The sequence below is a fragment of the Catharus ustulatus genome, chromosome 12 (genome assembly GCF_009819885.2).
Source record: "Catharus ustulatus isolate bCatUst1 chromosome 12, bCatUst1.pri.v2, whole genome shotgun sequence".
Taxonomy (NCBI): domain Eukaryota; kingdom Metazoa; phylum Chordata; class Aves; order Passeriformes; family Turdidae; genus Catharus; species Catharus ustulatus.
In genome coordinates, this window is record NC_046232.1 from 4,022,236 (window position 1) to 4,047,151 (window position 24,916).

Here is a 24,916-nt window from a genome sequence, read left to right on the forward strand (position 1 = left end):
AAATAAACAGCTGCACACAGTAGCACACATGAAGAGTTGCACTTTATTTCAGGGCATGGCCCCCAGCAGTGGCAGGAATTGGTGGTTACAAACATCAGGTCACACGTGGGGACACCAAGCAGTGCCACAGGGCAGTGATGGGCACCTGTCACCAGAGCAGCAGCCAGGGCAGCTCCTGTGCTGCTGGGGTAGGAACTGTCCCAAACACAGTTAAAGGATGAACTCTGGCACACCCAGACCTGTTCTGGGTCTCTTGAGTGCTCCACAAGAGCTGGGACCTCACATTCCAGCTGTGTGGAGCCAAGAAACATCTGCCTGGGAGGGGGAGGACAGCCACACACCCAAATGGAGCAGGCAGTGAGCACAGCCCCACGCTGCCTGAACCCTGCAGGGATTTGGGATGAGGAATCCCAACCCCAGGGGCTGAGCCCTCCTGTTGTGCAACGCTGTTCACTTTATTTTTTCAGTTCGAGGCTCCCAGAACTCCATCCCTGCACAAACAGCAGCACCTGCTCCAGAGCCTTCCAGCAGGGCAGCCTGGGCTGTCCCTGCCCTGCTCCTGCTCCCTGTGTACAAGCTACAGCTCAACAGCCAAACCCACAAAGGGCAGGAAAAACCTGCAGAAAGCAGAAATTGAAACAGCAAGTCTCCTACTGAGTGTCTTGAGCAAAGAGAGGGAAAATAAGGCGACTAAAGCTAACACTGACTACAGCAACAACCTTTTTAACCTGGGTAAAGAGCCGAGGAAACAGCCAAAGAAACCAAAGAAAGGCAGAGGGAAACCTTGTGTTTGTGTTGTGAATAACCACCACACTGCTGTCCTGTGCCAGTCAGAACCACAGCCTGGTCGGTGCTGCCTCAGCTGGGGCTGAACCGTGGGGCACAAACTGAGAGCAGCTGAGGGGAACCAGGGCTGCACCAGCCAGGGCACAGCCCCTGCTCCTGCTGAGGGGAACCAGGGCTGCACCAGCCAGGGCACAGCCCCTGCTCCTGCTGAGGGGAACCAGGGCTGCACCAGCCAGGGCACAGCCCCTGCTCCTGCTGAGGGGAACCAGGGCTGCACCAGCCAGGGCACAGCCCCTGCTCCTGCTGAGGGAACCAGGGCTGCACCAGCCAGGGCACAGCTCCTGGTCGTGCTGAGGTAGATATGGCAACGTGCAGGGGGGACAGAGCTCAGGGTGAGCCCGGTGCTCAGCAGCCTCCTGGGCCCTCCACACTCCCAGGCTGGGCCCTGGAATTGCTTCTTTCCGAGCAGGGAAGGTTCTTCCCTCCTCCTCTGACAGCCCTGGCCTTTCTAGCAGAGGAAAGGAAAGATGAGTGCCTGACTAAAGGCTGGACCCACACTGGACTGCTCCCTGGGCTCCAGCCTCCCAAGGGATCCGCTCCCCTGGGCACAGGCAGCACCTGGAGCTGTCCCCGAGGCCAGAGCAGGTGCAGGAGCCCTGGGGCTGGGTGAAGTGTGAGAGGAGCAGCACAGCTCCCAGCAGCTGCAGCTCTCCAGGTGCCAGCAGGGTGGGTGCCCAGGCTGATTGCCAAACCCAGCTGGTGGCTCCTCACTGCACCCAGGCCAACAAAAGGAGCTCAGGGAGGATAATCCAACATTTCTGGCTGGGCATGGGACAGCAGTCCAACAGCAGAGCAGATTTGTGATGGAAATCCCACCCAGGATCTCAGCAGCTCCCACCATGCCCTCTCCTGCCAGCAAACAAGAGGGGCCAAGACAGCAGCCCAGCCCAGCCCACATCCAGGCTTTGATTCCAAAGGGAATGAACAATCCATGAGCTGCTTCCCAAAGCACACCAAATGCAGCAGGGATGCTGGAAGGGCAGGGGAGCTCACCAAAACATCACCTGCACCACCCAGAGCAACCCTGCCCTGCCCCACTCCCCCATCCCTGGGCCAGCATGGAGAAAAGAACAAAAGAAACCAACCCCAAAGCCCACGAGGATCCTGGAAAATTCTTTTCCACACCAGGCCTCCACCCCACAGAGCAAACAAAGAAAAGCCAACAGTACAGAAGCAGTAAGGCCTAGCTGAGGAAGGACATCAGTGCTCCTGCCACAAGCTTTCCAAGCAGGGAACCCTCCCCTGGAGGGTTGGGAAGGACAGGGAGCTCCAGCTGCCTTCCAGAACACAAACCAGGGATGGGGCAGTCAAAAACAACACGGGAACAAAATGAGATTTTTCCCTCGACACAAGGGATTTCTACACAATCAAGGGGTGCTGTTCCCACCAGGATGTCCTTGCTGGGAATACCCAAGCACAAGGACCAGAACCACATCTCAAAGCTCCAAACCACCCTTATTTGTACCACGTGCCGGCAGCAGGGGACAGACAGCACGGTCCTGCTCCTTCACCCATGGCACGAGAGAACGAAAACAGGAACAATTCTCTTCCTCCTCCTTCTTCTTTGCTTCGTTTTTCATCTGTTTGTTTCGGGATTTTTTTTGTTTCCGTTTCATTTTACGATTCTTCCATTTTTTTTTCTTTTGAAACACACAGTGTTCCTCCCTCCAGAGCTTCACACCTTCACATCCTTTTTTTTATTTTTTTAAGGCGTCACCAGAATCCGGGATCCAGCTTGGATTTCACAGAGCTCCTCCCTCCTCTCAGAGCTGCCTCTAAGTAGAGTGCAAGGGGATGACGAATTTACAGCCAAAGGGGGAGTGGTAGTTGATGCCCACCTCCTGAAAGACCTTCTGGGGAATGCCAATGTCACAGAGGTAGACGCGGCCGGCGCGCTCGCCCAGCGGCAGCGGCAGCCCCAGCGCCAGCGACCACTTGGCGTCGATTCCCAGCTCCATCTCGCTCATGGGGGGGTCTATGCTCAGCACTGGGGCCCTGTTCTGGTTGGCCCAGTCCACCACAGCTTTGTACCAAGGCTGGTCTCTCAGAAAGGCATTCTCGTGACAATCCAGGCAGTTGATCACTAAGTCAACCGGGGTGTCTGGGAGGTCTGGAAGAAACACACACAGGGCTGCACCACCAGCAGCTTTGGGCTTTGGCCTCCCCTCCCTGGCCTCAGAGCTGCTGTTACTGCCACCCTTCTCCCACACAGAGCCATCCTGAACAGCTCTTCAGCACTCTGGGGACCAAACCTCATCCATGAGCACACCAGCCCAGGCAGCCCAGGGGAGCAGTGGGGCTCTGTGGCCATCAGAAGGGATCATTTTCTACTCCACTGGCTGTTTTTGGGAGCACACCAACTGTGCTGCACTGCTGCCTGCCCCACTGAGCTCTGTCACCCTCACCTGCTGCACCACAAACTCCTTGGTGCAAAATCATGGAATGGTTTGGGTTGGAAGGGACATTAAAGTTCATCTCAACCATGGCAGGGACACCTTCCACTGTGGTTGCTCTAAGCCACATCCAACCTGGCCTTGGGTATTTCCAGGGATGAGCTGCTCTGGAAAACCTGTTCCAACATTTTCCAGTGTTTTCTAATGGGCAGGAAGCCCTGTCAGCACAGCACAGCACAGCCCTAACTCCCAGCTTTGTTTCTCCTCAGAAGCTCAAATGAACCAGCCTGGGAAACAACTGCTGTAGTGCCAAGCAGAACCCAGCAGTCTCCCAGGAGCTGTTTATTCTGAGATGGGAATCCTGACAGCTGCTGCAAGTGGCTCAGCAGCAGCTGGACACTCATTCCCTCCCAGCTCCAACAAGGCAGCCCCTTATCCCAGCAGAGCAGCTCCATACGGCAGCTCTTCCCAGAGGAAACATCTGTGGCAGCACAACTGCTCCTCTGTGGAGGCTCCGAGTGCCTGCTGTGCCTGCAGCCTCTGGGCAGCCACCAGGCCTGCCAGGGCCACTAGATGGTGCCAGGGCAGCGGGGAGAAGGCAGCCCTGCTCCTGGGAGAAGCCCAGCCCTGCTCCCGGGAGAAGCCCAGCCCTGCTCCTGGGAGAAGCCCGGCCCAGCTTCCCGCACAAGCCCGGCCCCGCTCCTCGCACAAGCCCGGCCCTGCTCGGCCTTTGCCTCACCTTTGACGCTGGACACCTGCTGGCCCTGTGTCTTGCTGAACAGGTTGAGCTCGTTGGTGATGGACTCCAGCATCTTGACGAAGTTGGGGAGGAAGAGGATGACGTGCACGTCGTGGTTGGAGAGGTGGCGGCCGCAGCTGATGCCCTGAGCCCCCTTCACGTGGGGGCCGCAGAGCAGCGCCACCGTGGGCCGCTGGTGCACGTTCTTGGGGTTCAGTCTGAAACACAGGCAAAAAAAAAAGGGATGTCAGTAAACCCCAAAGTCTCTCACCTTCTTCCTGCACGAGAAAAAAAACTTTAAAAAAGAAATCAGTAAGATGCAAATCGGCAGGTGCTCTGCAAATCTGTCGCTCTGGAGAACGAACCCACATCCTTTTGTGGTGCTGATGCTGCTCTGCTTGCAGTTCAGAGAATCTCAGACTTGGTTGGGTGGAAGGGACCCTAAAGGTCATGCAGGTGGGCAGGGACACCTTCCACTAAGGTTGCTCCATCCAGCCTGGCCTTGGACACTCCCAGGGATCCAGGAAGCACAGGGAAGAATTTCTTCCACATATTTGAACTAAATTTCCCCTCTTTAAGTTCCTGATGAAGAGTCCCTCTCTGATTTCCTTGCAGGTCCCTTCAGATACTTGAAGGTTGTTCCAACCTTCTCTTCCCCTTCCCTTCAGGACTTCCCTGTACCCACAAGGTCCCAAGGACTGTGGAAGCAAGCTAAAATTTGAGGTGAGTTTCCCATCAAAGGAGCCATAATTTAAAAAAAGAAGAAAAAGGATCTCCCTAGGTTTCATTAACTGCAAAATAAAGTTGATTTGAAAGCCATCAGGGCTTGTAGCAGGAATTTCAGTGGCCTGTGTGTGCCATCCATCAAGTGATCAGGTCCTGAAGAAGCAGATGGAGACTGGAGGGTTCTCTTTCATTTTGAGAGCAAACAATCTGGAGCTGCCATCAACAGCACAAAAACACAGGTGCAGCTCCTGCCCACGCCAAGAGCCACAGAAGCAGGGAGTAGAGCTCTTCAGCAGGCAGCAAAAGGCACTGGGTGCACTCCAAAGCTGAGCAGGATGTGCTCAGGTGAGCCTGAAAAGCTGAGTTAGCCTCACAAAAATCCGCACAGCAGCGTTCTATGGGCTGCCCTCTGCTCAGCACTGTGAAATTGCAACAGAACAGCGAGGGAAGTGTGCAGAAAGGAGCTCATCACACATTCTGCACTGCTTCCATCCACCTCAGGCAGCACTGTGTAAAGCTCAGCTCCCTGAAAAACTCCCAGGAAGGGGGAAGGAAAAAACCTTCAGCTCTGCCTTGTCTGTGAATCAGGAACAATTCCCAGTGAGAGGGAAGGAAAAATCTCAGCTTTGTCTGTGAATCAAGAACAATTCCCAGTGAGAGGGAAGGAAAAATCTCAGCTTTGTCTGTGAATCAAGAACAACTCCCAGTAAGGGGGAAGGAAAATCTCAGCTCTGCTTTTGAGTCAAGAACAATTCCCAGTGAGAGGGAAGGAAAATCTCAGCTCAGCTCTGTCTGTGAGTCAAGAACAAGTCCCAGTGAGAGGGAAGGAAAATCTCAGCTCTGCTTTTGAGTCAAGAACAATTCCCAGTAAGGGGGAAGGAAAAGCTCAGCTCTGCCTTGTCTGTGAGTCAAGAATAATTCCCAGTAAGGAGTAAGGAAAATCTCAGCTCTGCCTTCTCTGTGAGTCAAGAACAACTCCTAGTGAGAGGGAAGGAAAATCTCAGCTCTGCTTTTGAGTCAAGAACAATTCCCAGTAAGGGGGAAGGAAAAGCTCAGCTCTGCCTTGTCTGTGAGTCAAGAACAATTCCCAGTAAGGGGGAAGGAAAAGCTCAGCTCTGCCTTGTCTGTGAGTCAAGAATAATTCCCAGTAAGGAGTAAGGAAAATCTCAGCTCTGCCTTCTCTGTGAGTCAAGAACAACTCCTAGTGAGAGGGAAGGAAAATCTCAGCTCTGTCTGTGAATCAGGAACAATTCCCAGTGAGAGGGAAGGAAAAGCTCAGCTCTGCCTTGTCTGTGAGTCAAGAACAATTCCCAGTGAGAGGAAAGGAAAAGCTCAGCTCTAATTTGTGAGTCAAGAACAATTCCTAGTGAGAGGGAAGAAAAAATCTTAGGTCTGCCTTGTCTGTGAATCAGGAACAATTCCCAGTAAGGAGTAAGGAAAATCTCAGCTCTGTCTGCGAATCAAGAACAACTCCCAGTAAGGGGGAAGGAAAAATCTCAGCTCTGCTTTGTCTGTGAATCAAGAACAATTCCCAGTAAGGAAAATCTCAGCTCAGCTGTGTCAGTGAGCCCTGGCAGCCCCTCCCTCCCCCCAGTTGTACCTGTTGGGCCCCCCCAGGAGGCTCAGGGCCATCTGGCTGGCACACACCCCTGTCATCTCCAGCCTCCTCTCCAGGCTCAGCCCGTGCTTCTCGGCCACGGCCAGCAGCTTCTTGTGCAGCTCGTAGGACACGCTGGGCACCACCAGCCCTGAGTCTGGGGGCACAAACAGGGGAGGGGGGCACACAAAGGGACAGTCAGACACCTCCAAACAGTGGCAGTGAAAAGGCTCCTTAGCTGCTCACCCACGTTCCTTCCAGAGCCACCAAACAAATCCAAATGATCCTCAGTGAAGCAGAAGGATAAACACAACTGCTGGCTTAAAATAACCCTGCCACCAAATTTGTGTGTGACTAAAATTGCTCAGTTTTAGTAACACACAGCCTGAGAAGGCCTTACAGATGGAATTTGAAGGTTTTTCTTCATGGTCTCCATTCCAACAGAGCTTTAACCCACCATGAAGTGCCAAAAAAAAAAAAAAAAGGCCTGGATGTTTAAAGTGTTTAAAGCCCACAGATGAGAGCAAAACCAAACCAGGATGTTTTAAATGTTTAAACCCCACAGATGATAGCAAAAAAAAAAAGCCCTCCCACATTTGCTGGCAGGTGTTGCCATGCCAGAAGGGACAACAGCTGGATCACAGCAGGGAAATGCTCACAGAAAAATTTCTGCAGGGAAAAAAAGCCCCCCCAGGTGTTCTGGAGAGCCTGGGAAATGCTTCAGCATTTGGAGAAAGAGAAAAGAAACAAGAGAGGTTTTGTGGAGTAGTGAGGAATGTCCAGCCTGGCCTTGGACACTTCCAGGGATCCAAATTTAAAAAAAAATAAAATTACATAATAATGAAATCTTTATTCTCCCAAACAAATAATCACTATAACATCAAAGCTACAAAAAAATAAAAAACAAAACTACTTCTTATCAAGAAATCCCCATCAAACAAAAAAAGAAACTCTCCTCTTCCAAATGAAATAGTGAAAATTTTAAAAATAGTAAATCAAGCTATTTTTTGTACATTTTCAATATTAAAAAAAAGTGGAAAAAAAATGCCCCAAGGGGCACAGGCAGCACTCACACATCCAGCCAGGGAGGAAATCCAACTCCTCTATGCCTCATGGAATTTTTGGATTTTTTTTAGGGAAATTTAGGAATTTTGGGGTGAAAATTAGGAGAATTTTGGGGAAAATTGGAGGAAATTTGGGGGAAAATTTGGGATTTTCAGGCATCCAGCCTGAGATGCACTCAGGGTTTGCTCTCCTGCTTCCTCATTTTCTTCCTCATCAAGGTGAGGCAAAATTGGGGCAAAAAAAGCCAAATTTTGGGCAAATCCAGAGAAAACTGGAAAATGAGGGATGTTTTTGTGGAAAACACAAAGTTTTGAGAGGAAAGTGGAAAACTTTGGGTGAAAATTTTGATTTTTGGGTGGAAAAAATTGAGTTTTGGGTTGAAAATGGAGTATTTTGGGTGGAAAATTTGGTATTTTGGGCTGAAAACAGGGAATTTGGCACACAGCAATCAAGGAGGGGACGTGTAAAACCCACAAACAGTAACAAACTGAAGCCCTGCCAACTTTAATTATGTTTGGGTTGGACAGGGCATCTTTATTGTTCGCTAATGAAGGCAATAAAAGAAATTAGCCCAGGGCTTTTAATACTAAATAAATGTATTTTACAGCTGCCTGGGATTAAAAAAAAACCAAAACAAGCCATAAGGCAGATATAGACTGAACAGTTTGGTGGCATGCAGAGCAGACAAAAACATCCTATGGTAGCACAAGAGCTGAGTTAACTCTCCAGAAATTAAATACAGTAATTTCACGGTTATAAGCCGCACTGAGTATAAGCCGCACTTCTGGGTGTTGGCAAACTTTTCGTTCTTCGTCCATACATAAACCACACCTGATTACAAGCTGCACTTCGGGTTTGGACCAAAATTTTAGTCAAAATGGTGCGGCTTATAATGGTGAAATTACTGTAAGTCTTTTGGAGAACTCCAGACTGACTCAAAACTGACATCAGCAGTTTGGTTTTCTGGTTATTCTCCAGCTCCATGGCATAAAAAAGCAGGCAGAGATGCAGAGACAGGGATCCCACAGTGCCAAGAGCTGGGTATGAACTCCCTGCCAATCTCCAGCATCAGTTTTGTGCTGCTGCAGCAGACAGAGAATCACTGTCTCAGTCAGGGCTCTATTAACACAACCATCTCTCAGATTGGTTCTGGGAAAAAAAAAAAACAACAAAACAACAAAAAAGCAGGAGAAAGAAGTGCTTTGTCATGAATTTGCAAGGAAACCAGAAAAAAACTCTGCAGGGAGAATCCTGCCACAGCCACATCCCAAACCAAGGTTTTTGGAGCTCTTGGCACTCATTTCATCTCAGCAGCCACTGAGAGCAGGTTGCCTACAACTCAGCATCTTCCTTCCAGCTGCTGAGCACTGCTTTGAGTCTCCATCCCTGAATTTACTCACTGCTGCTCAGTGCATGGTGGTTTTGCTCCCAGGAATCCCCTCTCAGCCATCCTGCCCAGACTGGCTGCCAACAGTGGCTTAGCTTTTGTTTCAGACTAGACATCCACTGTCTCCTCTCAAACAAGCCAGCTGGAAGATGGATTGACAAGTGGGAAATTTGAAAAAAAAAAAAACCCCACAAGATAGACAGGAAACCACAGAGCAAATGAAGAGGTGCTCATTCACACAGCACACAGGTCATTAGTGTGGCTTCTTCCACAGAGACAGATTTAAAAAGCAAGAGGTTAAATTAAGCAGAAAAAAAAGCCATTAATCCTGAACTCTCACTGCTGCCTCAGGAAATCTCAAAATTGTGAAAGACAAAACAGTGGGGGAAGTCTCACTGCACATTTGTTTCACTCTGCTGCAGGATCCTTGCAAACACAACACTGAGCTGTTACAACCCACAGTGTTCTCCTCTCCCAGGCAGCAGAGTGGGACAATAGGAAGAGGAATGACAGAAATGGAGAACTAGGACATTGTTACACACCAGAACCATTAAAAAAAAGGCACTTTTCAGAAGGGAAAAGCAGCAAATCATTACAAATCCATCAGCTTTCTCCCCTGAAGCGCTTCACAGCCCAGATGGAATTTCCAGGCAGAGGAGGAATGCCAGCCCAAGGAGCTGCTCACACTTCTGCTCAGGCCACCACAATATCAGTTGGTTTGAGTGCCTGCAGGAAGAGCTGACATCTGATTTTATTCTGAAGTGGCAAAGAAACGTTCCTGGAATGCCAAATTTCCTTCACTCCTACATTATACAAGTGCTTAAAAATCTCCTGAGGAGACCAGAGTTACCTGGAATTTGGAGCTAAATGTGCCAAAAGTTCTTCTTGACATGAATTGTATTTAAACTCAAGCAGCAATGGAGAACTGCAACCCAAGCACAGGAAATCTCTGGAAACCATGAAACCACAAATCCTGAGCCCATCCCTCTGTGCCTCTCCAGAAGGTTCACCAGGCTACTGAAATCAAAGCAAGGATTCAAACACCTCTTGCTCAGTTGGAGCCATCAGCTTTGCTCCCTGCTGGAGCAACACTCACCCTGCTGCCCTCTCAGTATTGATAAATGTCTTAGTAAAATACCCTCAGCATTGATAAATACCTCAGAAAAGTCTCAGTATTTATAAATACCCTCAGAAAAATACTTTCAGCATTAATACCCTCAGCATTGATAAATACCCTCAGTAAAATATCACAGTATTGATAAATACCCTCAGCATTGATAAACATCTCAGTATTGATAAATACCCTCAGTAAAATACTTTCAGCATTGATAAATACCCTCAGCAAAATATCACAGTATTGATAAATACCCACAAGCACTGAAAAATACCCTCACAAGCACTGAAAAATGCCCTCAAGCAAAATATCTCAGTATATCTCAGTAAAATACCCAGTATAATATCTCAGTATTGATCAATACCTCAGTAAAATACCCCAGTATTTATAAATACCTTGAGCATTGATAAATACCTCAGTAAAGTCTCAGCATTGATAAATACCCTCAGAAAAATACTCTCAGCATTGATAAATACACTCACAAGCACTGATAAATACCCTCACAAGCCCTGAAAAACACCCTCAAGCACAATGTCTCAGTATATCTCAGTAAAATACCCCAGTATAATATCTCAGTATTGATAAATACCTCAGTAAAACACCTCAGCATTTATAAATACCCCAGCATTTATCTCAGAATCACTGCAAGACAAAGCCACGTGCGGACACACAAACCCAACTTTACGCAAACAACGCCCTCACTCAGACCCCATCCAGCTGAGCCCTGGGAGCAGAATTCCCCCCAAAAGCAGAACTTTGGGTGTTTAGCAGGAAGGGAGGGGGCCATACCCGTGCAGAACTCCTTGTGGGGGTTCTGGGGCACCACGATCCTCCTGTAGACGATGGGCTCAGACTCCAGGATGTTCTCGTCGTGCCGGTAGCGGGCGGGTTTCTCGCTGGGTGTGCCCCGCGAGCGGGTGCCGCTCCTCCTCTCGTAGGTCTCGATCTCCTCAAACACAGCTGCCTTGTCAAAAAGGGCCAGGTTGCCCTCAAAGTCGAAATCAGTGTCTGGGATTTCATCAATGTCGTCCCCGAAGCACTCGTCGTCCTTGCTCTTCATCTGCCCGTTCTTCAGGCCGCTCTTCTTCGGGGTCACCTGGTTGGGGTGGCGGCTGCTGGACGACCCTAAACCCAAAAAAAACCCAAACAAACAAGTTGAGAGTTTCCTTTTTGTAGGAGAGAGGAGCTCCTGCTTGCAATCCCCCCACTGTAATGTGATGGTGTTTTGTACCACTTAATTTGTGGTTTAGTTGAAGTTTCTTCTGGTTTTGCTCAGAGCTACAGATGAATTTTCTCATGTTCGGGCTTGGTTGTTTGTTAAATTTTATCTAAAGTACAGAAAGTTCAGCAACACTTCCAGCCACCAGCTAGAAGTGAGCAAAATGAAGTGAGCTATAAGCTTTGTCAAAGCTGAACAGTCCAATAGAGAATTAACACCTGTATTATTTATACTTTTAACCCAATAACCAAATTCCTGTGACCCTCAGTGCAGCACTGACTGTCCAACCAGAAACTATTGAAATCATGAAGAAGGAAAATGAGCACTAAAAAAAAAGACACCACCCCAAATCCTCCATCTTGTCCCCATACCTATTACTATATTCTAAAACCTCAAATTTAAAACCCTTCACCATGTGAAATCACACACTTCTATTTAACTCCACACCCGTGACTTTAACTCCATCACTCAAATTTGGAAGCCTTCAGGTCCAAAGCAGTGTTCTCCAGGGGCTCAGTGCTAGAAAGCACAGAAATCCCAAAAATCCCAGGGTTCTGGGATCCAACACCAGCCATGGAACTCACTCCTGGCATTACTCACAATCAGCTAAGCCAGCAGAAAAGAGAAAAGTATCAGCAAAGAGACTTTCAGGGACTTCCCAGCAGGCAGGTCAGAAAACCAGGCTTACCCACAGCAGCACAAGAGGTGTCACTGCAGGTTTTATTTAACCCCAGTGTCACTGCAGGTTTTATTTAACCCCAGTGTCACAGCAGTGCTGAGGTTATCAGCTGTGACCTCAGAGCTTTGCTCCTGTGCTGAGTCCCTGTTCAGGCAGCTGTGTGACCCAAGGCCTTCTCTGGAATTCCCCTAAATTTCAGAAATTGCTGTGGGTGTTAATATTTCTCCCATATTAACACTCATTAATGATCTTTAATACATTACCTTGTAATTTGGAATACACTTCTTTCCAATCACATTTATTGGGAAAGCCAAATTCTCTGCAGTGAGACTGATGGAAGTCTCCTGCTTAGGGCTGGAGATTAAGAACTGATGCAAAAACACAATTAGGAGGTCAACATATCCTTTACTTGCTTTTTAATTCCTTTGCTCTCCAGGTCCAGACAATATTATTCTGTTTGCCATTGCTACATTTGCAATTACTAGAAAATATTTCAGGCCAATTGCTGCAGCTACAGGAATCACCCACAGTGTCCAACAGATGGAGTAAGTCACCAAGCAAGGTTGCCTGCTCTGCTAAACCACTTCCTGTTGTTTAAGATGATCCCCTTTGTGAGGGATTTATACAAATGAGTTTGAGAGAATTGCACAGAAACAAAGAATTTCAGCCATCCAAGGAGACTTTCAAACATCCCAAAAGATTTGCAACAGGCACCTCACAAGTTCCAGGTTCAGCACATCTAACTCCAGCCATGCTGAAATGGGACTTGCTGAGGTTGTGCACCTGGAGTGATGTTTATTCCTGAGGATGTTTATTCCCAGTCAGAGATGCACTGCCTCAGCAAGGATTTATTTCAGGTTTTTCTGGAGAATTGGTTCATGATTACAGTAAATTCACGAATACAAGCCGCACTGACTATAAGCCGCATCTCTGGGTGTTGGCAAATATTTCGGTTTTTGTCCATAGATAAGCCGCACACGAATATAAGCCGCTCTGTCGTTCGCAGCGAGGACCCGCGTGCAATTAGTAACAGAACCGCGGGAGGGCGGGGTTTACTGGCTGAGCTAAGGCTGTGCAGGCTCGGCCCGCTAGGGGCCGCTGACGGGGCCAGGTGGCCCAGCCCGGTGCTGCCGCTCGGGGCCGGCCGCCGCTGCCACTGGGCTCGGTCACCCCGGGTCGGCGCTGCCCCGCGGTGGCAGGCAGGGACGGAGCTTCCCCTGCTCCTACGGCAGCGGCGGCGGGCGGGGACGGAGCTTTCCTGCGCCCGTGGCGCCGGCGGCGGGCACGGACAAAGCACCCCGCCTCCTCCCCGAGCCGCGGCAATGGTGGCGCGCACTTCCCCCCCCCTCCCCGGGCCGCGGCAATGGCTGCGCAGGGCTCCCGTCGGCTCCCGGAGCCGCGGCAATGGCGGCGCCCCCCCCCCCCGTCGGCTCCCCAGGCCGCGGCAATGGCGGCGCCCCCCCCGCCTCCTCCCCTGGGCTGCGGCAGAGGAGGGAAGAAGAGAGCTCTCCCGCCTCTCTCCCCGCCCCCCGTGCTGCCTGCAGGGAGCCAGGGCAACACGGTAACACTGTAACAATTGCGAAATGCCGGCTTTTACTGGCAGGTGCTTGGCTCGGCACTCTGGCTGGCACGTCTGGGGTTGTAAATGTCAGAAAATTATTAATATATTAGCCGCACCCGACTATTAGCCGCACTTCCGGGTTTCCACCAAAATTTTTGTCAAATTGCTGCGGCTTGTATTCGTGAAATTACTGTAACCTGAAAGCTTTCCCAGTCCCCACAGCAAGATCCCAAATCTGCTGGGCTTTGCAGAAAAACCATTCCCCACTAAGAAAAAACAAAAAACAAACACCCTTCTCAAATGAGGAGGACAGACAGAAGAATTCCAGCACTGTGGTGATAAAACATGATTTAGGAGAGAGGAAAGGGTAAGGCTTCTCAGAGGGAGAATTTCAGTAGGCACACACTGCAACCACTCATTTATGTGCATGGTTTTGAAAGCTTTTTGGTAACAATTTCCACTCTGTCCCAGATACAGGGCTCCCAAACCAAAGGTGACACAGAGCTGGACAGGATTTGGTTTGGAATTGAACTGCCACTGCTGAGGGAATCACAGCCACAGCTGCAGCTCTGGAGGAGGAAGATGAGGAATGCAAACACAACAGGCCCAAGCTCTCCCAACACTCAGGAATTTCAGCTTAAGCAGAAGCCAAGGGATTCTCAGGGCTCAGATGGACAAGCTGGAGCCTGCACTGCACAAAGTCCTGCTCCTCATGCCAGTGGTGAGAATTTGGCCAGGTCCCACTCTTTGCCAGACCCCTCTGCAAACAGCTCCACACTCCCCAAAACTCAGAGTGTGTGTCCAGTGGGACAGGAGCAGCTGATGTGAGCGTGGAATGCTGATGGAATAAAGGAAAGCTGGAGAACAATGGCTGCAAAGCTCCCTGCAGCCACAAAGAATGGGAACCGGGAGCCCAGCTCACCAAAATCCATCCTGGGGGGTCCCAGCTCTGCCAGGCTCTGCCCTGCCTGCCCCACAGCCACAGAGCCTGGCACAGGCCTCCAACCAGCTGGGAGCAAAGTGAGGAGTTGTTCCTCCTCAAGCATCACCTGTAGACAGGAAGAAAGGACAGCTGGTTCTGCTCAGGGAGGAGAAAAGAGCCAAGAAAAGGGCAAGGGGAGGAAAGGAAAGGCAGGCTGCAGAAAGGCAGATTTCCTATCCTGCTGCTTTTGGACTCCAGTGCCTCTGCCCTGCACGAGGAGAGCAGCTCCACTCCAAGCTGGCAGCCCTGTGCCATGCAGAAAATCACCTCCCTCACAAGATAAACAATCCTTCCCGGGCTTTTTTTTGTTCCTAAGGAATAACAACCCTTTTCAAAGTCTGCAGCAAGCTGGCTGCCTTCCTGAGAGATCCCTGTGGGAGGCTTTGCTGCCAGCCCTGGCACGAGGAGCGCGGTGCCAGCACGGCAGCGCAGCCATTGTTGGGAAACCTGCCTTGGTGTTTGTTGTTTGTTGATTCCTGTCACACCAGGGACATTCCAAAGGGAAATTCTGGCCCTCACTTGGCACGCTAGAGGCCAACAAGAGGTCAGCTTTCAGATGTAGGACCCAAGTTGTGGGTGATGTTCTTCCCTGGACTCCTGCACAAAGCCAGGCTTAACTCCATCCCCCTCCCAAAACTCACCCATCACTCTCCCTACTCTCCAAACACACACATTTTACAGGGTCAGACAGTCCTTCTCTAACTTTATTCCAAAATTAACCCAAGCTAACAAACTGCACCTCACTCAACCTGCCTCAATGTCTGTAAAAGCAACCTCATGTAAACCTAACATGAATTGCTTGTGGCTTGAAGCATTCTCTGCCCACCCCAAATCTACCAGGCATCCTGGAAGGGGTAAAAATATCCCAGATGTTGGTGGGGGAGGGATTTCCAGAGGCCTGGGAATTTCTTACACCTGTTTAACAGGTCTGGCCCACTCTAGTTTGCTTCTTTTCTAACTGAAATGGGGGGAAAAATGAAGTCATGGCTTCAACAATTAAGTCATGGAAATATGCTGGATGTACACTGACATTTCAGGAATTGGATTATGAAGATCTGGAAAGGAAAATAGCCCAGGGGGCTTTGAAGGGAAAAAAAGTGCACAAAGTTTTGGCCCAGTTTTGAAGATTTTATCAGGAGAAATAAAAATAATGGATGTGTGACTTTGGGATGCTCTGATTGTATCTTACATCACCCTCATTAATTTGTATTTTTAACAATACAGCCAAAACCCATCTGCAATTATGTATGGGGTGATGTTGTAATAGGTTATGGGTATAGAAGCCTTAAATAGAAAAGCTTGGGGAGATTTAAAAAGCAAGAAGTTAAACTAAGCAGAAAAAAAAAAAAAGCCATTAATCCTGAACTCTCACTGCTGCCTCAGGAAGTCTCAAAATCATGAAAGACAAAGCAGCGGGGGAAGTCTCACTGCACATTTCTTTCACTTTTCCTTCAGGATCCTTGCAAAGACAACACTGAGCTGCTACAACCCACTGTGCTCTCCTCTCACCTGAGGATAACACTGCAGTTTGTTTGCAGCTCCTTTTGGGGGAAAAGCTGGGCAATCTTCAAACAGGAAAAAGAGCAAAATGAGGAAATCTTGAGAACTGGCATTGGACATTTTCTACATAGACAGAATCACTGAGATGGAACAGACCTTTCAGATCATCCATCCAACACCACCTCAACTAGACCAGGGCACTGAGTGCCACATCCAACCTTTTTTTAAACACATCCATGGTGATGGATGGTGACTTCACCTCCTGCCCAGGCAGTCAAATCCAGTACTTTGGCACTCTTTCAGTAATTTTTTTTTCCTTTCATCCAACCTGAATTTAAGGCTGTGTCTGGAAAAAGAGATGAAACCCTCACCTGACTACTTCCAGGTGGGGTCAGAAATATATTCTGTTTCAAAATAACTCCCAGGTGGGCAAAGTCTGGTGAAAAAGGGGGATAAGCTGGGGCAGGGCAGCCCCACACTCACAGGAATTGTGCCTCCGACGGAAGCCTTTGGACTGGCTCAGCGTTTCCATGTGTCGATCCATGTAGCTCTTGGAGCACTGCTGCTGTGGGGAGATGACAAGGTCCTGGCTCTTCATGTCTGTCCTCCTGGGGATGTTCTGAGGGGCACTGCTGGACATGGGCTTCTTCAGCACTTTGCCAGTGCCATTCTGGCTGGGCCCCACCTGGCAGCCCACCCCTGGCATGGCCGTGTCCATGTGTTGCGAGTCCCCGCATTGTCTGCTGTCCCCTGGCCCTGGGATCTCCAGAATCTTCAGCTCAGTGATGTCACCTGCCCTAAAAACAGCAGGAGAAAATCATCAATTTGGCACACATCTTGGCAGGGAAAAAAACCAAACCTCAACGGAAAAATATCATTTTGCAATGGGATTGTTCTGATGCCATCAGTGATAGAGACCAATGCACCACTGTCTGATGCCATCATCAACAGAAACAAAAATAATAAAATAATAAATAATAAGAAGATTTTAACACTCAAACATACAGGGCATTTCCACAGACATCAAAATGCTCAACTGAAATGGCAAATCTTCAAAATAACCACTTCAGTATTCCTGCACTGCACCTGGAATTGGTTTCAAAGGTTCTGTAGCCAAAACAGGAATCAGCCAAGCAAAAAAGATGGAAGCAACTGGGCCAGAGCTTTGCAGAAATCTGCATTAATTTAACAGTTTCTAGCTAATTAATTGCTCTCAGCCTTGAGGCCACTATTACTTTTAATCCATTTCTGCAGAAAGCTACCCTCAGATTAGCACAGTTCATGCTCAGACAAGGACGATACTTCCCATTTCCAAAGAAAAAAAAAAAGGATCAAGAAAACCAATCCAGCACTGGGCACGAGCCAAACGCAAACAAAGGAGTGATTATAAAGACCTCCATTTGCACTGAGTGCAAGAAATACTGCAGGAATTAAGCTCTTCTAGTTTGAACTCAGCCTTTGTCCAAGTGGGATATGAGAGCAGGACTTCCACACAATCCCTGGCAGAATGTGGCTGTTGTCTTCTCCTACTCTCTTCAAAATCCAAGGGAAAAAAAGATAAATCAAGAGCATTGAGGTTGTGGAGTCAATGTGAGTGACAAATGAGGGACTCAGGGCCTTAACTACAACATTCCAGGCAGCAGGAAAACGTGCAGTGAGGAGTGACTCCTATTTATACTTTTTAAGCACAGTGTTATCAGGAACTGGTGGGAAAGAACTGCTGAGGGCAAAGCTTTAAAAAAGCACATCTGCTACAACAGAACACAAATAAAAATAATGAAAAAGAAAATATAAACATGTAATTGTACAGATATACAGTGTGACCCTTAAATAACCTCTGAGCCTGAGCTACCCCACTCCAACTCCAGGATCCCAGCCAGGAATCAAGAACTGCTGAGGGCAAGGCTTTAAAAAAGCACATCAGACCCCTCTGCTACAACAGAATAGCAATAAAAATAATCAAAATTAACTTAAATATAAATACATATTTGCATATATACACAGTCTGACCCTAAATAACTTCCAAGCCTGAGCTATTCTGCTCCAACTCCAGGATCCCAGCCAGGAATTAAGAACTGCTGAGGGCAAAGCTTTAAAAAACACATCAGAGCCCTCTGCTACAACAGCACAGAATACAAATAAAAACAATCAAAATTAACTTAAATATAAATATTTATTTGTATATATACACAGTTTGACCCTAAATAAATTCCATGCCTGAGTTACCCTGCTCCAACTCCAGGATCCCAGCCAGGAATCAAGAACTGCTGAGGATAAAGCTTTAAAAAAGCACATCAGACCCCTCTGCTACAACAGAATAGCAATAAAAATAATCAAAATTAACTTAAATATAAATACATATTTGCATATATACACAGTCTGACCCTAAATAACTTCCAAGCCTGAGCTACCCTGCTCCAACTCCAGGATTTAAGCCAGGAATTTAAGTACACAAACACCAGAGGCACTCAGCAGCAGCATGATGTATGAAAAAAAAAAAAAAACAAAAAAAACCCCCCAAAAACAAAAACAAAAGCAAAGACATGTTATAATATATATATTAGGGGACAAAAAGAAGCATGTGAGGATGTGAGGCACAGGGGTAAGAGTGGCACTAACCTGAAGGTGACTTCTGGCACCAGGCATTTGACACCGTTGTGGAAGGGCCGTGTGAGGGAGATGGTCTGGCTGACCTGATCCACAGCAGAAACTCTGCCCTGGTAAACTCCCAAACTCTCCCCACAGTTAATGGACACAATGCTGCCCAGCCAGTCTGTGGCCATGCTGCTGGAGCTGCTGGGGAGAGCACACAGCTGCCTGCAAAACACAAAATTCACAACCGGCATCAGCATCAGCCTTCCTCCCCTCCAGGCAGCTCCTCTCTGCTCTGTGGGCAGGAAATGACATCCCAAGGGTTAGAAATATAAACTGAGGATTGGCTTTTCCCAAATATTACAGTAGATACTACATGTTAAAATGGTTTTTTAAGATATAATTTTCTTGCTGTGAAGAGCACAGAGCTGGCTGGAAAACACAAAATTCACAACCTGGATCAGCATCAGCTTTCCTCTCTGCTCTGTGGGGAGGAAATGACATCCCAAGTATTATAAACACTAATTTAGGATTGACTTTTCCCAAATATTAGGGGAGACACTAGATAATAAAAAGGTTTTTAAGATACAGCTTTCTTGCTGTGAAGAGCACACAGCTGGCTGCAAAACACAAAATTCACAACCTGGATCAGTTCTCCTCCCCTCCAGGCAGTTCCTCTCTCCTCTGTGGGGATCCCAAGTATTATAAACACAAGTTCTAGGATTGGATTTTCCCACAGATTAGGGTAGATACTAGATGTTAAAATGGTTTTTAAGATATAATTTTCCTTAAGAGTAGAATAAAGAGTAACATCCCTTGTGGAGCTGCTGAGAGCACAGAGCTGGCTGGAAAACATAAAATTTCCAACCTGGATCAGCATCAGCTTTCCTCTCTGCTCTGTGAGGAGGAAATGACATCCCAAGGGTTATAAACACCAATTTGGGATGGGCTTTTCCCAAATATTAGGGTAGATACTGTGTGTGTGGTGTTAAAATGGTTTTTAAGCTTAAAGAGTAACATAAAGTTACCCTTTGTAGTTCACTTTGTAGTAAGTGAATTGCCTGCTTAACTGAATAAAACCCAATTAAAACATAAACTAATAAAATAACTTTGTATTATAATAAACTGCATTCTTGGCTGAATAAAACCCAATAAAAATATAAGCTAATAAAGTATTTTTGTATTAAATAAACTGCATGCTTGGCTGAATAAAACCCAATTAAAACACAAACTAATAAAATATATTTGTAATAAATAAACTGCATTCTTGGCTGAATAAAACCCAATTAAAACACAAACTAATAAAATATCTTTGTATTAAATAAACTGCATTCTTAGCTGAATAAAATCCAATTAAAACATAAGCTAATGAAGTATCTTTGTAATAAGTTGAATAGCACCCAATAAAGTTACTTATTACAATAGATCCATTATTTTTTTTCCTGTAAAAATTGAAAAGCACAAGCCAAATTCAGACTGATAAAGAAATTCAAACCACAACCAAAAAATGCAGGCTGGAAAAGAACAAACTCGAGGAGTGACCACGGAAAACAGTTGTTGGAATATGGAAAAGAGTCTGGAAAAAAGTTTAAAGTTGGTAAAAAAGATAAAATCTACCAAAAAAAAAAGTAAAACTCATTTCCAAGAGGAATATTCAGTGTTTTGTCCTGCCTCTAATATTCTCCATATTCCCTAATATTCTTTTTTTCTCCAACCTGGAAATGAAACATGAGATAATTTGTCTGGGAGTTTTGAGTTTTTTATATTTTAAAATATAAGAATAAGTATAAAACAAAATAAAAAATGTTACGTATTATCTCTATCTTCTTCTTCCTTCATAATTTCAAATAGAAGCTTTTAAAAGTAATTTTAAAATGTAATTAAATAATTAATACTACACTACAAATCACAAAAGTTTAACAATTAAGTAAAAAATATAAATAATATAAGTATTAATTCTTTATTACACCGTTCTGCTTTAAAAAACCTTGTAACTAAATTCACCTCCATTTTACTCACTTTTAACTAATAACTAAAAGTATTACAAAACTCTCTGTACTTTAAATAAAATTTAATAAACCAAGCCCAAACAGGAAAAATTCATCTTCTTCCTGTTTTTAATCCTGACTGAAATTAAACTAAGAAAATAAAAAAGAATTAAGGAAATAAAAATATAATAAATAAATAATACATATATAATACAATAAATATATAAACCAAATAAATATATAAAAATACATTAAAAATAAATATATTTTTAAAATAAATGTATTTAAAATAAATATATTAAAATATAATATATATAAATATATAAAATTTATAAACCTAAATATATATAAACCTAAATATATATAAACTATAAATAAACAAAATATATTAAAGTATATATTAAAATCAAATATATAAAAATATATAAATAAAAATAGATATAAACAAAAAATAAATATATTTTAAAATATATTTTAAAATAAATATATTTTAAAATAAATATATAAACCCCACTAATTAAATAATCCAATTAACCCATTTACAATAATTTTAATACAAAAAATGTCCACAAAAGCCCCTGAAGGCTTTCAAATAAAGATTTGCTCTTATATCACCTCCTTACTAAAATTATCTGGAGTTTTATTTCCAGGCTGGGAACAAAAGACAACACTCCCTGGGAATTTATCTTCACTTCCCTCCTTAATGCAAACAGCTCCTGTGGATATTCAGGATTGATCTCTGCATTTTAGAAATCTAAAATTTTTATGGGAACAGAGAGACAAAGAAAGGGGAAAAAAAATCCCCAAAAATTGGAATCCACTGCAGAGGCAGCATTAGCATCAGTGCCACAATTAGATAAATCAGAATTAAATTAGAATTAAAGCATTCTCATTCTTCCCAGCACCTGAATTTGTCAGGAGCAGGGAGGGAAAACTCCAATTTGCTCAGACAGATGTTTGCAGCATTCCTGGCAGCAGCCAAAGAGCTCCTTTGATCTGAGATTTCCCAGTGACAGGCTCCTAAATGTGGAGATTTGCCTTTCATGCTGCAATCAAAGAGGGGAAAATGTTTGATATTTACTGTGAGCAGCTCAAGGAGATCAACATCCAGGTAGAAATCACATTTCTGGCACAGGCAGACGGTTCTCTGCAAGCTGAGCCTCTTGGGAAAAGATGTGAGGAAAAAAAAAATCTAATTTCTCCAAACTTTGACAGGGGGAGAAAATCCTAAATTTGGTCATGAAGTCTCAGGAGCAGCCTCCAATCTCCCTTAGGAAACAGGGAAAGAGCTCAGCACACATCACCTAACAAGGATCCTCTCCAAAAAAGAGCCTCTTTTTAGGGGAAAATAAACCCAAAACAATAAATCTATGTTTGAGTGCAAATATAAATTAAACATCCCAGGATGGGACTGTGTCACTAAAGGAAAACACAGAGAATCCCAGAAGGAAATACAGAGATCCCAAATACTGTAAATACTGTAAATAATACTGTACATACTGTAAACAATACTGTAAATAATTCTGTAAATACTGTAAATTATTCTGTACATACTGTAAATTGCAAACATGTGGAGCTACCCCAGGTAAATTCAACCCGCCCCAAAGGAGCCCCACAAGGTAAAACCAGGGAACCCCAAAAATAAACAAACAGAACCTCAATGAATAGACACAGGGAACCCTACTAGAAATAAACACAGGGACATCCCCTCAAAAAAATAAACACAGGGACACCCCCACAAAAAATAAACACAGGGAACCCCAATGGATAAATACAGCAAACTCCCCATGGATAAAAAAAGGGAACCCCAAAAATAAACATAGGGAATCCCAATGGATACACACAGGGAACCCTCCCAGATATAAACACAGGGACACCCCACAAAAAAATAAACACAGGGAACCCCAATGGATAAACACAGGGAACCCTACCAAAAATAAAGACAGGGACACCCCCTCAAAAAATAAACAAAGGGAACCCCAATGGATAAACACAGGGACGCCCCCCAAAAATAAACACAGGGAGCCTCATATGTAAACACAGGCCCCCCATAAGTAAATACAGCCTGCCATAAGTAAATACAGCTCCTCAAAGGTAAACACAGCTCCCCACAGGGACCCCAGAGTCAAACACAGCCCCCTCAGGGATCCTATAGACAAACTCAGCCCCCTCAGGGATCCCATAGACAAACACAGCCCCCTCAGGGATCCTATAGACAAACACAGCCCCCTCAGGGATCCCATAGACAAACACAGCCCCCTCAGGGATCCCATAGACAAACACAGCCCCCTCAGGGACCCCACAGCCAAACACAGCCCCCCACAGATACCCACAGGGACCCCACAGTCAAATATAGCCCCATACAGGTAAGCACAAGGGATCCCACAGCCAAACACAGCCCCCCACAGGAAACCCAGAGTCAAACACAGCCCCCCCACAGGTACCTACAGGGCCCCCACAACCAAACACAGCCCCCCATAGGTAAGCACAAGAGATCCCGCAGACAAACACAGCTCCCCACAGCCAAACACAGCCTGCCCTCTCGCTGCCCGCCCCGGCCCCACCTCCCCCGCACGGCCCGTTCAGGCCGGGCAGGGCCTGGAGCGGCGGCCGCGCCTCCCGGCAGCCAGGCAGCGCCGCAGACGCCATGGGAAGGCACCGTGCCAGCCCGGCCCGCTCCCCCGAGCGCCCGGGCCGCGCCCCCCGTTCCCCGCGGCCCTCACCCGCCGCCGCTCCCGCTCCCGCCTCACCGCGGCCCCTCCGTCTCGGCGACGCTCGGCGTGACGTCACTTCCGGCCCCGCCCCTCGCGCGCGGCGCGCCGGCCGCAGGCAGGAGCACAGGGACAGCGTGGGAGCCGCGCTGGGCGCATGCGCACTGCCCGCGGGGGCTGCAGGGACGGGTCACACCTGGGAGAAACAGCTGGGTCACATCTGGATCACACCTGTGTTACACACCTGGGTCACATCTGGGAAAAACATCCGGGAAAAACACCTGGGAAAAACACCTGGGTGATACCTGTGTTATACACCTGGATCACACCTGGGTCACACCTGTGTCACACCTGGGTCGCACATCTGTGTTACACACTTGGGTCACATCTGGGTCTCATCTGGGTCACACCTGTGTCACACACCTGGGTCACACCTGGTTCACACACCTGTACCACACACCTGGGTCTCTGGAGTCACACCTGGGTCACATCTGGGTCACATGCCTGGGTCACAGACCTGGGTCACACCTGTGTTACACACCTGGGTCACACCTGGGTCATACACCTGTACCACACACCTGGGTCTCTGGAGTCACACCTGGGTCACATCTGGGTCACACACCTGTGCCACACCTGGGTCATATCTGAGTCACACATCTGGGTCACACCTGTGCCACACACCTGGGTCACACCTGGGTCAAATTTGGGTCACACCTGTGTTACACACCTGGGTCACATCTGGATCATACCTGTGCTACACAGCTGGGTCACACACCCAGGTCACACCTGTGTCACACATCTGGGTCACACCTGGGTCACATCTGGGAAAAAAACCTGTACCACATACCTGTGTTACACTTGGGAAAAACAGCTGGGTCACACCTGGGTCACACCTGTGCCACACACCTGGGTCACATCTGTGTCACATCTGGGCCACACACCTGGATCACACATCTGGATCACACACCTGTGTTACACCTGGGAAAAACAGCTGGGTCACATCCATACCACACACCTGAGTCACACCTGGGTCTCTGGAGTCACTCATTTCCAACAGGAAAACCCTGATCCAACACACCAGCACAGATTTTTAAGGATGACAGAGATGCATAGGGTATTTCTCTCCCCCGCAAAAAAATAATTTCCCAGTGGAATAAAATCAGCAGGAGACTCGAGAAATGTTCTTGTAAGTATTTATTGGGTTAGAAAGGCGCTGTGGTTTCCATCCCAGCACAGGGCTGCATCCCAAACGGGCACAGGCAGGCAGGAATTGCTGCTCCATTCACCAGAGGCTTCAGCTTCCCCCTGGCTAGAGCTGAGAGCAGCATAAGGCACCTCCCGCCCTCCTGAACCTGGATATAGGAACCCATTGCTTGATAAAGAAAAAAAAATAACTCTGATATCAAAAAAGGCAGCAAATGCAGAGTTAGTCTGAAAGCCACGAGGGTCCTACAGCTCCCTGTTCTTTTTCCCAGTCCTTTGAGATTTTCCAGGAGCTCCATGATAGGATTGATTTAAAATCTCAGTTTGTGAGAGGCACTGATGGTGGATTGTTTTTGTTTAAAATCAGTAGGAATTCACTCTGTGGGTTTACATTCAATGAATTCAGGTGTGGGGGTGCTCCCAGGACGGGTCCCCTCGAGGTGGGTGCTCCAGAGCCTTTCTGAAGCAGCAGGAAGCACCCATTCCTCATGGCACAAAGAGCTGCAAAAGAGAATTTCAGCCCCCAGGATGAGGTTGGGCAGGATCCTCTGAGAGAAGGATTTATTTAAATTTGGACCAGCACATCCCCACTACAAGCTGGATCTCTCTGAGGA

General features: G+C 46.9%; 1 protein-coding gene across 2 annotated transcripts; it reads right to left on the reverse strand.

The window, feature by feature from the left end:
• Positions 1-1,058: 1,058 nt before the first annotated feature.
• EDC3 (enhancer of mRNA decapping 3) lies at positions 1,059-23,184 on the reverse strand. Of its 2 annotated transcripts, none has more exons than XM_033070987.2 (7): positions 23,112-23,184; positions 18,428-18,625; positions 16,292-16,605; positions 10,657-10,992; positions 6,305-6,458; positions 3,979-4,196; positions 1,059-2,956 (listed from the first exon to the last, which is right to left on the reverse strand). In XM_033070987.2, the coding sequence occupies exons 2-7, from the start codon at positions 18,589-18,591 to the stop codon at positions 2,622-2,624; spliced, it is 1,521 nt and encodes a 506-aa protein (XP_032926878.1). In that variant the 5' UTR covers positions 18,592-18,625; positions 23,112-23,184; the 3' UTR covers positions 1,059-2,621. The 2 variants fall into 2 exon arrangements, with proteins under 2 accessions (XP_032926878.1, XP_032926879.1); XM_033070988.2 differs by having other exon boundaries at positions 23,139-23,178.
• Positions 23,185-24,916: the final 1,732 nt, after the last annotated feature.